Source organism: Alosa pseudoharengus, unplaced genomic scaffold (assembly GCF_046254945.1).
Source record: "Alosa pseudoharengus isolate Yale_2024_CS ecotype anadromous, Long Island Sound unplaced genomic scaffold, YU_APseudo_1.1 YU_APseudo_1.1_scf_6, whole genome shotgun sequence".
Taxonomy (NCBI): Eukaryota; Metazoa; Chordata; class Actinopteri; order Clupeiformes; family Clupeidae; genus Alosa; species Alosa pseudoharengus.
Genome location: NW_027468848.1, coordinates 10765587 through 10781232, shown reverse-complemented (window position 1 = coordinate 10781232; position 15646 = coordinate 10765587). Strand labels below are relative to the sequence as shown.

The 15646-nt window shown below is 41.1% G+C and overlaps 1 protein-coding gene across 1 annotated transcript in view; it reads right to left on the bottom strand.

Annotated features, from left to right (window-relative positions):
- Positions 1 to 4914: 4914 nt before the first annotated feature.
- Positions 4915 to 15646, bottom strand: part of LOC143106769 (tripartite motif-containing protein 16-like) — a 44534-nt gene continuing 33802 nt past the window's right edge. The window contains exon 7 of the mRNA XM_076271239.1: positions 4915 to 5450. Coding sequence (XP_076127354.1) covers positions 4915 to 5450 — 536 coding nt within the window. The remainder of the gene's footprint in view (positions 5451 to 15646) is intronic.

Here is a 15646-nt window from a genome sequence, read left to right as displayed (position 1 = left end):
TAAGAATACACGAGGAGTGATGATATTATTCAATAAGGACTATGATTTGAAGATAGAGAATGTAGAAGTGCATCCTCAGGGAAGATGGATTATTATAAAGCTTAAAATTGAAGATAAAAGTCTGTGTTTGATTAATCTTTATGGGCCAAATGGTGATGAACCCTCCTTTTTTGTAGATATTAATAAGGCTATAAATGGTACAGAGTTTGTAAGTGACCTGTACATAATGGTTGGGGACTACAATATTGTTCAGAATAATGAAATGGACCGCAAAGGATCGAATGCAATGAACTACCACCCACGTGCACTTAGAGAACTTAGAACAATAATGGATGAGAAGGATTTGGTAGACATATGGAGATTAAAAAAAACCAAATCGCAACGGTATACATGGAGAAGGCAGAATCAGGCCAGCCGAATAGATTATTTTCTTATTTCCTTTTCACTGGTAGTCAAAGTTAAACGAGTGATGATTGAAGATAAGTTCAGATCTGATCACCAACTAATTTCCCTGCATCTTGAAATGACAGAATTTCCCAGAGGTAGGGGGTACTGGAAATTCAACCAAAAGTTGCTTGAAGATCAGACCTTTGTGGAGAAAACATCAAATTTTATCAAGGATTTTTTTTCCTACAATATAGGTACGGCTAACCCGCATATAGTTTGGGAGGCCTTTAAATGTGCCTTTAGAGGCCATACAATTGAGATGGCTTCGTACAGAAAAAAATGTTTTAAAACAATGGAACAGGAATTAAAAACAGAAATTGAAGTCTTGACAGAGTTGGTGGAGAAACAAGACACTACTCAGGATACTCTTGATAAACTTGAGCAAAAACAAAAAGAATTTGAACATTTAACCCAGGAAAAGTCAAACATTTCATACTATAAACACAAAGCACAGTGGATGGAAATGGGAGAGAGATGTAACAAGTTTTTCTTAACCTTACAACGAAGAAACAGTTCAAAAAAGAATATACAAAGATTAATAACGAATGATGGGAAAATACTAATTACACCAGATGACATTATGAATGAAATAGAAAAATATTATACACAACTTTATGCAGAGGATATTCATGAAGAGTGTGATGAAAACATATTTTTCCCTAGCAAACATGCAAAATTAACGGAGGTCCAAAAACAATCCTGTGAGGGCCTAATAACAGAGGAGGAGCTTTATACATCAATAATGTCCTTTAAAAAAGGAAAAACACCTGGCCTAGATGGCCTTCCCATTGAAGTTTATCAGGTATTTTATGAACAACTTAAAAAGCCTCTTATTGATTGTCTAAACTTTTCATATGTTGAAGGTATTCTCTCAAGAACACAAAGAGAAAGTGCAATTTCTTTATTGCTAAAACAAGATTCCGGTGGAAGAAGTAAAGATCCTGTTCACCTAAAGAATTGGAGACCACTGACTCTTCAGGGCTATGACTCAAAGATCTTAGCTAAGTGTATAGCTACAAGGATCAAAAAGGTTCTACCAGCACTGATACATCATGATCAAACCGGATTCCTTGAAGGCAGAAATATATCTAGTAGCATCAGACAGCTATTGGAGATAATAGAGCACTATGAAACCAAGGAAAAAGATGGTCTTATTTATGTTGCTGATTTTGAGAAGGCTTTTGATAAAATATACTGGACTTTTCTCACTAGATGCTTACAATATTTTGGTTTTGGGGATTCCTTTATAACTTGGGTAAAAGTCATGTATAGGGGAGCTTCCAGTACAGTAATTAATAATGGTCACCTTTCAAAACCAATTAAGTTAGAGAGGGGAGTGAAACAAGGTTGTCCTCTTTCTCCATATTTGTTTATTTTAGCCATTGAAATATTGGCAGAAAGAGTACGGTCAAACGAAAAAATTAGAGGATTGGGACTAAACGGCATACACTCGAAAATAATAATGTATGCGGATGACACAACATTTATGATCAAACCAAACACACAATCCCTGGAAAATCTCATAGACGATTTGGACCATTTTACCAAATTATCTGGTTTGAAACCCAATTATGAAAAATGTCACATTATGAGGTTAGGTTCACTCAAACATACAAACTTTACCCTTCCATGCAAAATGCCAGTGAAATGGACAGATGGTGGCATCGATGTTTTAGGAATCCACATACCAGAGACTGTGAAGGAAATATCAACATTGAACTTCAACATCAAATTAAAACGGCTCAGCAAAATATTACAACCTTGGCAAGGGAATAAACTGACGATATTTGGCAAAACAACACTTGTCAATACACTGGTTGTGTCACAGTTTACATATATAATGCTCTCACTTCCAACACCCGCTGAATCATTCTATAAGGAATACGAACAACAAATATTTAAATTTATATGGAATGGAAAGAAAGATAAAATTAAACGTGTATACTTATATAATGATTACAATGTAGGAGGCACAAAACTGCTAAACTTAAAAGTTATGAATTTATCCATTAAGGCATCTCTTATCCCAAAATTCTATTTCAACAAGGAATGGTTTTCTAGTAGACTGCTGGGAATGGTTCACCCAATGTTTAAAAAAAACCTATTCCCCTTTATTCAAATTCACTCATCACAACTTTTTACAATGAAGGATATTTTTTCTAAACTCTCTGCTTTCTTGACTGAAGCGTTGCAAAGCTGGCTCCACTTTCAATTTCACCCACCAGAAAGAAACGAGGACATACTGCAACAAATATTATGGCTCAACTCCAACATAATGCTGAAAGGCAGAACAATTTTCTTAGAACATATGTTTTCGAAAGGAATAGTGTTCTTCAACGACATTGTGGAGAAAGGTGAAATATTATCATATGAACAGATAAAACAAAAATATGGTGATGTTGGTTCACTGCATCAGTATAATCAGCTTATAGGATCAATACCTCGAATATGGAAAAGGAAAATAAAAAGCCTCTCTTTTTCACAATGGGTATGCAAGCCCCATATGAAAGTGGGTAAGTGGATCACAAAAACAAAAATAAACAAGGAGATGTATAACTTCAATCTGGTAAACGGCAAATTCATAGATATCCCTTATAAATTTATGAACTACTGGGAATGGCAGTTGGATATTCCAATACCATGGACATATGTATTTAAAACACTATACAAAACAACGCTTGACAATAAAATAAGATATTTCCAATATAAATTGTTTTACAAGTTTTTGGAAACAAAAAAAATGTTGCATGTGTGGGAAATTGAACCATCTCCAAAATGTCGATTCTGTCAAGAAGAGGAGGAGACAGTGGAACATCTTTTTTGGTACTGTGCAACCTCTGGGGTATTTTGGTTTCAGGTTGAAAATTGGTTGTCTGTACACGATATCAAACTACAAACAGATCTGTACATGGTACTATTTGGTAACCTAGCTGTGGCAGAAGGAATACAAAATATAATCATTTTACTGGGGAAAATGTTTATTTTTGGTTCGAAATGTAAAAATAGAGTAGGTATCAAAAGGTTCATGAGTTATGTTAAATTATATTGTAAAATTGAGTGTGGGATGACATATGGAGCTCATAATGCAATGTATAGAAAACGATGGATTAAACTTATAGAAGGGGAACATTGGGAAAACTGGGGGGAAGATAGACAAATAATAAACTAGCCTAAAATGACAACTCTAGATATAGTTGCTATAAAAGTTTTTTTTTATTATTATTATTATTTACTTTCAGTACTATTGTATTATTTTTTATTATCTATTTTTACATTTATTTATTATTGCCTCTGTATGATTAACCTGACTTTTAATTTTCCTTATTTCTTTACATTATTATTATTTGAACAATTCGTATAGATTTAATTTTATGAGTGAATCAGCCAAAGGAAATTACAATTTTGAGCTATGTTATTATGTTATATTATTATGATGTGAAAGAAATCAACAGAATTAAAAAGGAGAAATACAAAAAAGACAAAGATGGGAAAAAAAAAAAAAAAAAAGTCCTCCATTAGGGGGGGGGGGGGGGGGGGGGGGTGGATGGGTTTAGAAAAAAAAAAAACAAGGAATGGTTTTCTAGTAGACTGCTGGGAATGGTTCACCCAATGTTTAAAAAAAACCTATTCCCCTTTATTCAAATTCACTCATCACAACTTTTTACAATGAAGGATATTTTTTCTAAACTCTCTGCTTTCTTGACTGAAGCGTTGCAAAGCTGGCTCCACTTTCAATTTCACCCACCAGAAAGAAACGAGGACATACTGCAACAAATATTATGGCTCAACTCCAACATAATGGGGGGGGGGGGGGGGGGTGGTGGATGGGTTTAGAAAAAAAAAAAAAAAAAAAAGTCCTCCATTAGGGGGGGGGGGGGGGGGGGGTGGTGGATGGGTTTAGAAAAAAAAAAAAAAAAAAAAAAAAAATAATCTGACTAAACCTATATGACTACATGATATATATATGCCGTTTAGGTTAAAATATAACACATACAAGAAAGTCCTAGCCTATATCAATATGACTTTGCCTTCCCACAGTAGACAGATGATTTCAATATTCTGATCTGGGTTCAGATGGATTGCTCTAGTGATCTGTTTGACAACATTATATAGAGACAGTATATGACCATTTACAGGCAATATTTCTTAATTATTCTAAAAAGTTGGCTGATTACTGTCTCATAAAGATTGTCGTCTAGTCAGTAAAACATAAGTAGCTTCATATTCAACATTCCATCATACAGCGTGTCATCACAGGATGAACAGAGAATCTCAGATGTGAGTGGTGGCTTATATGTGTGCTGATGAGATGGGATGTGTTGTGTGGATGTGTGTGTGTGTGTGTGTGTGTGGATGTGTGGATGTGTGTGTGTGTGTGTGTGTGTGTGTGTGTGTGTGTGTGTGTGATCACAGCATCTATCTGTATCTGGGGTCTTGCCATTTCTGTCCTGCTGTATACAGTGTGGGTCACAACAGCTTTACTGATGACTCAATACCTATCCTAAATCCAGGGTAGAGTGTTTGAGTGAATGTGGTCTGGACTCTGTGCAGGAGGGTCATTGTGTCAGAGATGCTGTAGAAGGCCAGAGTTCCTGCCCTGTAATCCACATACACTCCTATTCTGGAACTGGCCACTAGAGGGAGTTCAGTCTCTTTCTTATTGTGCCAGAAAGAGGAGCTGCTACTGTCGTAGGGCCTCAGAACCCAGGGATGCAGCCCCCAGGACTGATTGTTATATCCAAACCCACACTCATCACCCCCTCCTTTCCTGCTGATGTTTTTATATGAGACTGCTATATAAGCCAACACCCCACTCCACTCAACCTCCCAGTAGCAGCGTCCAGACACACCCTCTCTACACAGCACCTGATAAATCCCATCAAATCTCTCTGGATGATCAGGATATGACTGAAATTCAGCTCTCCTCTCCACCCTCCTGTTCCCCTCAGACAGATGGAGGTTTCTGTGTGCTGTGTTTGGATCCAGTGTGAAGTGACAGGAATCTGATGGAGAAGAGAAAATAGGACACACTTAAGGGTTCATTATACTCGCTGTTCCCGACCTGTCGCGCAACAGTGTAACATCAAAATGACATAATTTCCTCTGTCCCTGTCCCACGACAAATTTCAGCCTCTAGCTTGAAGCCAAGATCAGGGAGCAGGTGTGACTCTACAGGCATCAACCACATTCAGGCATTTCATATAGTCTAGCCCACATCTTAAATAAACTGAGTCATTTAAATAAAATGGTAGTCATGAAGTTTGAATAGTCAGGAGAAGAGAGGGAAGTTAAACCTGCTAGGCAAGAGTTGCAGTTCGGATGACTGATTTGTTACAGTCGTGAATTTTTAATAGTTTGCTGGATAAGTTAACGAAGTATCCAGCGAGATTTGCAACACAGGAAATTATAAGGAAAGAACTAGGACCCAGGGACAGGCTTGGAATTTCACCATTTTAGTGGCAAGGCCACTTGGCCTTCAGTTGGGCATATTTGGTGGGGGCCACAAAGATGACACTTCAGGGCACCATGGCCAAAGTTACAGTAGTAGGCTATAAAAATTATCAAAGTTGTATTTTGTATTTGGGGGCAGCCATGGCCTACTGGTTAGCACTTCGGACCTGTAACCGGAGGGTTGCCGGTTCAAACCCCGACCAGTAGGCCTTGAGCAAGGTACCTAACCCCTCACTGCTCCCCGAGCGCCGCTGTTGATGCAGGCAGCTCACTGCGCCGGGATTAGTGTGTGCTTCACCTCACTGTGTGTACTGTAGTTTGTTGTTCAGTTGAACATATTTATCTAATAACTACCCCCCCTCCTAGTTCGGTTTGGTGCCGCTTCACTCTGCTACTAGATGGTGTGGAGGATCAGGCTGACTGCAACTGCTATGTATGCTATATTGAATGGCACAGGAAAGCACAGCACATATGAATTTTTCTTGATGAAGAAGAGTGAATAAATGCACTTGCTTTTCAAAATAAGTTGAATTTTAGTTGAAATACCATTGGAATCCCGTTGATCTGTAGTTAATTTCAACATTGCTTCAATATTAATGAAGGATGCAAAAGTGATGATCAATGTTGCAGTGTGACTGACTTAATAATTTAACTTTGACAAAGTAATGTTGATTTAACATAGATTCAACATAGATAATTGTTATCTGGGTGCAGAATGAGCAGTCATCAACACCAACAGCCCTGTTTTGCAGGTAGCCTATTGCATTGCATACAATTAGGCTTTCTCTGAAGTACATTTTCCAAAGGCCAGCTTTCTTGCTTGTGTCACAACTTCAGAACGGCTTGATGTACATGCTTCAAATTTGGTGTGAACATTTGGACTCAATGATGAAGCCAGCAGCCAGTGCCGGTTAGGGTGACCAGACGTCCCGAAAAATTCGGGACAGTCCCGATATCCAAGCAGTTGTCCCGAATCCCGAATCCTGCCCTAATTGTCCCGAAAATTATACTCAATCAGAATACTGAGTAGTTATTTTCTGATAAACATTAAAAACTGTCCGTAGAGAGGTTGAGTCGACTGCATGCAGCCCCCGACGGCAGCTAAGTGTCTGGATGCAGCCCGGCTACTTTGTTTCTTTTTGACGTTCTATAATTAGGCGCGAATATGCACTGATTTCGCGAAGCCGAGGACATTGAATGTGCAGGCAGCGCAGCAGGCAGAGCCGGCGTGTCCAAAAAAAAATACGTCGGAAGTTCGGCCTAATGTCCATGTCGTTTTAACATAATCTACTTAATCTAACAATTATTTTGAATTCTTACTTAATGACCCATAATTTTGGCAAGGCTTGTTATTAGCGTTAGGCTATTATCCTTATTCTGAAAGGTCTGATTTGCACTGTTACGCAGTCATTGTTTTGTTTTTTTCCCACAATGACATTTTGAGTTCATGATTTCTCTGTTGTATTTTGAGGCAGACTTGATGTTTGAATAAAAATGTGTTTTGGTACAGGTTTGAAAATTCGCTGTAGGCCTAACCCCCCCCCCCCCGCGAAAAAAAAAAAGCGTCCCGAATTTCAGCCAATCTCATCTGGTCACCCTAGTGCCGGTTCAGACCTCCATGGGGCCCTAAGCAAAATCCTGCTAAGGGGCCCTCCTACCTGAACTCTGAGTGTGAAAATGTAACCATTTTTTTACAGTATCGTCTGACACCTCAGTGCTCCCAATACAATCATCCCACCCCATTTTGGATATCTATGGAAGTTACCAAATATAGTTTTTTTTTCCTTATAAAGGACTATGAGAAAGAAACATAATTGTGTGTGAATCAACTTAACACAGCAATAAATGCCCAGTTTCACCGTCTGGGCTGTTTGCTTTTGATGCTTGCTGTACATATCCACTTGCAAAAAATAACTGCCGTTTTTTCAAATACAGTTCAGTTATACCACAGTAGGCTACAGTGCAGTATAGTATTTTCATGTCCAAAATACTGCATTTCTGTAGTAAAGTATGCAGTACAATGCAGTTTTTTGTGTCTAAAATACTGCATTCCCTGCATAAGAACTGCAAATATTTTCTCCAAAACTGTGGTTTTCATACTCTACAGTTTGACACTTGAAGTAATGCAGTTTTTTTTGTAAGGGTCTGGTTGTGCTAGTAGCCTACTGGCTGACTGTTTTTCACCTGTGTGTCTGTAGTAGGCTACTTGCCAATAGACTATGAACTGGCTCCCCTGATTCTCTTATTATTTAAATATTTTTTTCAAACGTAGACTATTTTAAAAAATAATTTTAATACTTCATATAGGCCTAATTTACGATGTGCATCTATTGTCCATGCAGCACAGCGAATCAAAGTTCATACATTAGGCTAGGGGGAGGGGGCCTTCATTAACTTGCGGGGCCAAACCCAACTTGCATAGTGTGCATATAGGGAGAACCGGCCCTGCCAGCAGCTTTCCATTCACTATTGAAATTCCTCTGGCATTACATTTCTAGTTTAGTTCATATGACTTTTTAAAGAAAAAATGGATTTTACAGCTTTTTTTACCGTTGCACACTGTTGCCATATGGCAACAATTTACCAACTACCCCCCTTTACATTTTTTTTCAATTTCTTTTTGACATTTCTATTATTTAAACCATTTTAAGTAAGAAAAATGCATTAAAACATTTTTTAAGTGTAGGTGATAATTCATGCAGTACAGGGTTAATAAAAAACCTCATTGTTTTAAACGACACTCTCTTGCCTTGGCGTATATTGGGTGGGATATGTGTTGCTCCTCTGGGAAGAAAGAAAAGAGTCAATGGCGAATAGCGCCCCCTGCCTGTGACATAAATAGTTACGGCGCTCCCGTGACATCACACTGTCAGACACTGTCGCACAACAGGTCGGGAATGGCGAGTATAATGAACGCTAGACTTGTTTCTGTGTATCAGTGTGTGTGTGTCGTTTCTAGTGTCTCTATTAAAAACTTCAAAACTGTGTGTGGCTGTGTGTGTGTGTGTTTGTGTGTGATTCTGTACATTTTTGTATGAATGGCTGTATGCATGGTTGCATGTGTGAGTGTGTGTCAGTGCCTGTATTAAAATTATTATGACCGCCGCTAGCGAAGCTAGCGAAGCGGTCATATAGGGATTGTCAAAGTTTTTTTTTTTTTTTTTTCCCCGTCATCTACTTCCTGAATTTTTGGTCAACGATACCTGGGACACCGAACCACCGGGACACATGAAATTTGGTGGGTATGTAGCCCCACTAGACTTTTACGGAAAAATTTCGTTTCGTCCCCGGGGTCCACTCCCCCCCCGTGCTGGGCCCCCCGAACCGCAAAAAAAGCAGTTTTTCCTAAATAGCTACCTGAACCGTGGCACCGAGGATGAAGAAATTTTTATGGTATGTTGGTCTCAAGGGCCCACATCAATCTGGCCCATAATCACTCATTTGTGATTTGCACCCCCCCGGTAAAAAATGAAAATGCAATATTATTCTGCTTTAATCGCCCCTATCTTCAGTTAAGATGTTCAGAACTGCACCAAATTTTATTTGTATGATTGACCTGGTGTAGCAGGGTTAACTAGATGTACCGCGTAGCGGTACAAAATATGACCGCCGCTCAGTCCTGCACATCCATTCCGCGAAAATAAATCATATTAATGAATTTGTCTCCATCTTCTACTCCATTCCCCACTCTTGAAACTTTTGTGTATGCTTGTTTGAAATGTGTGTTTGCACACATTCCGCACACAAAGTAGCCTACTGGCGCTGCAAAGGTGAATAGATTTGTTTCTGGGCCAAAAAATCTGTAACATTGTTATAAAACCTTTAAAATCTCTAAACAATCACAAGTAGGGCAGTTCATCACAGTCCATCCATTCCACTGGACTGATGAAAGGTACACCTGTAGGCTACATTGTATTTGGGAAAAGCAGAAGGTAGCAGCATAATGTATTTATTTATTTATTATTAAACAAAACAATCCCTGTCAGTTCCATGCAGTTTTCAACAGCTATCAAGAAGAGAGGTCATGTCATGGATTTTTGTGAATGTTTCTTCTTCTACATATGCATAAGTTTAGTCATCTAGTTCAAATGATATTCAGCTTTATTGTCAATGCACAAATGAAATACCAGTAGTCTAAAACAAAATGCCGTTTTTCCCAGTGGTGCAAATAACTGACATGTCCAAAGGGCCTTCATGAAATGCGTTGCGAGACTGTTCATACACATTTTAACGGGCAAAGTTGAAGAGCTACTCTCCGTTATTGTTTGTGCAAATAATATGCTGATTCATGTTCCCTTTCATTTTGCAACCATGAGGTCAATGGTTAAGCTCAATCTTTTGACGCAATCTTTTGATTTTCACCCAGCCTAGTCCATGGTAGGCGCCCGATAGAAATATTGTTTAATTTTGCGATTGAGATATCCACACCCTGCGACGTGTTCGCCCCCTGGTTTTAGAGCTATTCTAAATGCAAAAAGGCATAGAGGGAGTTATGACAAAACCGTGACTGTTAACAAACTATAAGCTATATAAGGTAGGCCCTATGCTAGGCCTGTTACACAACACAAATTGTCGCTGGGCTATGCTGGCGACCCAAATAAAATCTCCGTTGGAACCAATGGCTTACACCTTACAGTATCAAGCTGCCACCTCTTGGCGAAAAAGTTAATAGTTTTGCATATCAGTAGTAATACATTTCACGTAGCTGTGAATCACGGAAAGGGCGAATGAAGTGGACACTTCTAAACGGAACCCAACCCACTGTACAGTAGCTCAAGGTCTGTGGCTAAAGCAGCCATAATGAAAGCGTTATCATTGTTTGGATACTTCACACACACGTGTTTTTTTAATCGCATAGACTACAACTACCAAGCTGGAATCAAAGCACATCGACTCCCCTCTCACACCCTAAACACGCACTTCGAACAAACAAAAAGCGCCTCAGTCTCACGGAATAGCCATAGGCAAAACTGTATCTGACCCTTGTAACGTTGGTACTAAATCATTCATCGCAAAGAATGATTTTTGTAGCACGTGCAACAAATATGTGTAGGTACAGCCCTGCCCTGAATACATCTCAACGTGCGCTCTAAAACATCTGGTTTAAATGGAGATTGTAGATCATCACGGGATCATAGACAGGTTATCTTTCAGGTAGCCTATATATTTTCCATTAAAAACCATCACGTAGCGAACGTGTTGTGGCTAACTCACTTAGCTCCTGTTAGTAGCCTAGGTTATGGTCATAAGCAAATGAGATGACAGTCGAAAGATACAATTAGTGCTGTTATCGATTTGCTTGGTAGCTTATAAACGCATTTATGGTTTTCTACAAATACATCAATAATCAAATTGGCCTCCATCACTCAACCATGCTAACGGTAACATTATTTTACCTACGTTCTGCTATTGATAGGATTAACGTAGCCTACCTGCAGTAAAAAACAAGCATGTCCGATAAACATTCTCAGATTTATTTCGGCTTCAAGAGGAAATGGGAATTACATGTCATGCAGAAATCATCCTACCCTTAGACGTTCTCTGCGGTAAACTACTGTAGCCTACAGTCTTGTCCTTGTAGGAAGCATAGTGTCTTTCCAACCCATTTAAGATTAACTTCCAACAAAATTACGTCTCACTGCAACGATGCGCCATCTAGTGGACAAACGACTACTTATCGCCAATACTGGAAATGCAGCCATGATGATGATGATGAATATTTATTTTGGTTTTCTTTTAATCCTACTGAATTTGTAATTATGTATCGGCCGTTCTAATACCGATAGTATGTGGGTGCCTGTGTGTGTGTGTGCATGTGTATATGTGTGCACCACCATCTACAGGCCAATGAGTGTAGAGTCACTAAATGTACACATAACTTAATTTTTTAGACCCCCCCATGGATGAAATTCTACGAAACTTGGCATACCCCCAGAGAATGTCAGGTTAATCATACACATAAAATTTGGTGCAGTTCTGAACGTCTTTACTGAAGAGAGGGGCGATTAAAGCAGAATGATATTGCATTTTCATTTTTTACCGGGGGGGTGCAAATCACAAATGAGTGATTATGGGCTAAGTTGATGTGGGCCCTTGAGACCAACATACCATAAAAATTTCTTCATCCTCGGTGCCACGGTTCAGGTAGTTATTGAGGAAAAACTGCATTTTTTGGGTTTCGGGGGGCCCAGCGCGGAGGGGGAGTGGCCCCCGGGGACCAAACGAAATTTTTCCGTAAAAGTCTAGTGGGGCTACATACCCACCAAATTTCATGTGCCCTGGTGTTTCGGTGCCCCGGGTATCGTTGACCAAAATTTCAGGAAGTAGATGACGGGAAAAAAAAAAAAAAAAAAAAACTTTGACAATCCCTATATGACCGCTTCGCTAGCTTTGCTAGCGGCGGTCATAATTATGCTTCCCTGAATTCCCCCACCGTTTCTACAAGTTCTATTGTAGTTTCCCACGCCTCTGAGGTACAGTAGGTTGTAGGGGGGTGTGGCTTGGGTGTGGCAGGGGTCGGTTCCCACGCTGAAGACCCCTTAAGTGTTCATGTAGCCCCCTCCTCTGCCTCTTTTGCTACTGTCCTGAGGCAGAGGTATGTGGAGTCTTGCAGACAATACATCATATCTTTTATTTATGCTTTAATGGTTACTTGTATGGTGCATTTTTCACATAGAACTGTTTTCTGGTGTTGCACACCTTATATACAAGTTATGTTTGTTTAATCACTGTTTTTATGTTAGCTCGTTACACAATGCACATTACTGTAGTACTACATGCTACAGTCTGCTAACGTGGCTGCAGGTGTAGCGACGTTAACTAGTTAGCTAGACCTTCATACTGGTGAATTGACTGAATGCATTTAAATGTGGTTTACCTGTTTGATTGGCAGGAGCTGTGATGCGACTGGCTCGCTCCCTGTCTGATGTGTTTGTTTTGTCCTATATTTCAGGTATGCCATGTTTGTTTTATGTACTTCTGTTATTGTCTATTCACATGTACTTTTGTGGCGACGCTGTTAACTGCGTGTCTCGTAGTCTTGCCGCGCGCGCTCTTTTGCTACTGTCCTGAGGCAGAGGAGCTGTGATGCGACTGGCTCGCTCCCTGTCTGATGTGTTTGTTTTGTCCTATATTTCAGTAAAAGAGTCAAAGACCAGGTCGGTTGTGGCGTCTCTCATTATACACAACACAACGCAGAGAACGTGGTAGAGGGAAAACTACCTCTGTTACACTGGTGCCGATTGACCCGTCGTTTGTTCAGCTGAAGCCGAACGCTGGGGTTGCTGCATCGAGGAGACGTTCGACCGGACCTGTTGCTGCGTTCTTCATCGGAGCAGTCTGCTGTCGTCGGAGCCCCTGTCGTCTGCACGAACTGCCATTGTGCGCATGTATCTTTTGCAAAGACTCTTACGTTGCAGTTTTAATTATCTGTTCCTGCATTTGCTTGGGTGATACGTGAGAGCATTGTGTATGTATATATAACTGTGATTTTTTTATTATTATTTTTTTTAAATTCCTTTTGAGTGGGTAGTTTACCATGGATGTTAGGGGTGGTAGTCCTGGGCATTCTAGTTTTGGGAGAGGCCATCTAACATTTACCTTGGATCACGCTGGCAGGGGTATGGATAGTGGGTACTCTAGTGTTGGGAGGGGGAGGGGCCTTCTCACATGTAGTACTCCAGGTAGCCCTGGTTTAGCTGATGGTAACAGGGTTACACCATTTACGCCTATGCGTCAGGATGTGTTACCACTCAATTTCACTGAGTCGGACATTCCAGTCCAGTTGAGTAGTGAGCAGGCGAAAGAGATCAGTGCTAATATTAGTCAGTCTGTCACTGCGAGTCTTTTGAAGAATATTCAGTCAGGTTCACCTACACCTCTCGCTGTAGGCCATTCCCCAGGGGGTGGTGCTTTCATGGATGCTTCGAAATTTAATCTCGTCCTCAAGTCTGAGAGGAAAGAGCCACCTTTCTTTAGAGGTGATAGCTCGGATAAGTTCACTCTGTGTGAATGGGAGGGATTGATGAGGGGGTATCTGAGTAAGAGTAGTTACACTGGGAGGGAACTGGTGGACGAGCTCCTTAGCAGACTGTTGGGCCGCGCCAGGGATGTAGCTAGGATTTGGCTCCGTAGTAATGTCCAGGTGTCTACTTCTGGTGATGTGAATGCTGTCTTTCGCCTCCTCAGGCAGCATTTTGACAGTGCTGTGCATTCAGGTATGCCTATTGCTGACTTCTACGCTACCACACCGTATACCAATGAGCAACCTCTTGATTATTGGATTAGGTTGAATAAAGCGGCGGAGGTAGCAGAACAGTCTATGGGGAATGATGGTAGGTCAGTGTGGCTGCAGACTGTAGAAGTCGCTGCCATGTTTATTAGGCATTGCCCTGACCGGGACCTGTCTGTGATGTTTCTAAGCAAGCCTCAGAATGAGTGGACGGCCTGTGAAGTTCAGGCACGTCTGGATGAGTTTTTAAGAAATCGCAAGGGTCAGAGGGGTCGTGTGTCACAGCACACTGTTTCTGCTGTCACGCCTGTAACTGAGGCTGAGAGTGGCATTATGCTGTCTGGTGGGTCTGCAGTGGGGGTGGGCAAGCCAGATAGCGAGGCTACAGAGGGCACCACGCTGGACAGGTTACTGGGCATGCTTGAGAAGGCATTAGTGTGCAATGTGCAGGCTGCTCAGCATACTTACCCTAAGCAGAATGTGAAGCGCAGTTTCAAGTGTGATGTGTGTCAGAGTGCTGATCACTCTACACAGTCTCACTGTAGGTTACATAGGTTGTGCTTTTCGTGCTTCAGTCCTGAGCACACTCGTGCGCAGTGTCAGGGTAGGTCTCAGGGTTTAGGGCGTGCTGTTGGTTCTGCTGTAGTGGGGACTGCGCAGAGGCCGAGGCCGCCTCAGGGAAACTAGGAAGCCTCCATTCAGAGGAGGGCAGTGGCAGGCATCTGAGTTTACCCTCCAACTTAAATGATGATATTGAGTCTGTGTATTCATATTTGTGTGAGAAATTGCCGAAATCAAGTAAAATAGTCATGCAAAACACCATGAAAGCTGCGCAGAGTGACAGTCTGTTTTACACGTCTGTGTTGGTGCAGGGCAAAGTTGAATTGAAGGGGATGTTGGATACTGGGTCAATGGCGACCACGCTTAGTGCAGACGTTGTACCGCGTCTGAGGGAAGCCGGTGTGTTGCCAGGTGAGTCTCCAGTCCCTGTTGATATTGTCCTGGTTGGCTGTGGGGGTAAGCAGACTAGTCCTCTGGGTGTATGCGATTTGGTTATTGAAATGTATGGATTCAGTTTTGAGGTCCCAGTTTTAATTGTTGAGGGACAGGTGGATCCCTTGATTGTCGGCACAAATGTTTTGAAGCCTTTGATTAGGCAGTTTAAATCCAGTGATGCTTTCTGGCGGGTTGTGAGCCAGCCTGATGTTGCAGGTCAGAATGATAATAGTCAGTTTTTGCGTCTGTTATCCAGTCTGGAGAGATGGAGAGGGGGGTCCATCCCAGATAAAGTGGGCACACTGAGGCTGAGAAGTGCAGTCACGCTACAGCCCATGACTGAACACCTTGTGTGGGGTAGGTTACCGCCTAAGACGCGCATCTCTGTCGGCAGCACGGTTGCTGTGGAGCCCAGCACTTCGCGCTGTATTAATAGGCAGATGCTAGTAGGGCGTGTTGTCTCTCCTATGTGGGGAGATGGGTGGCTTCCAGTCAAGGTTTTTAATCCCACGTCAGCTGCAG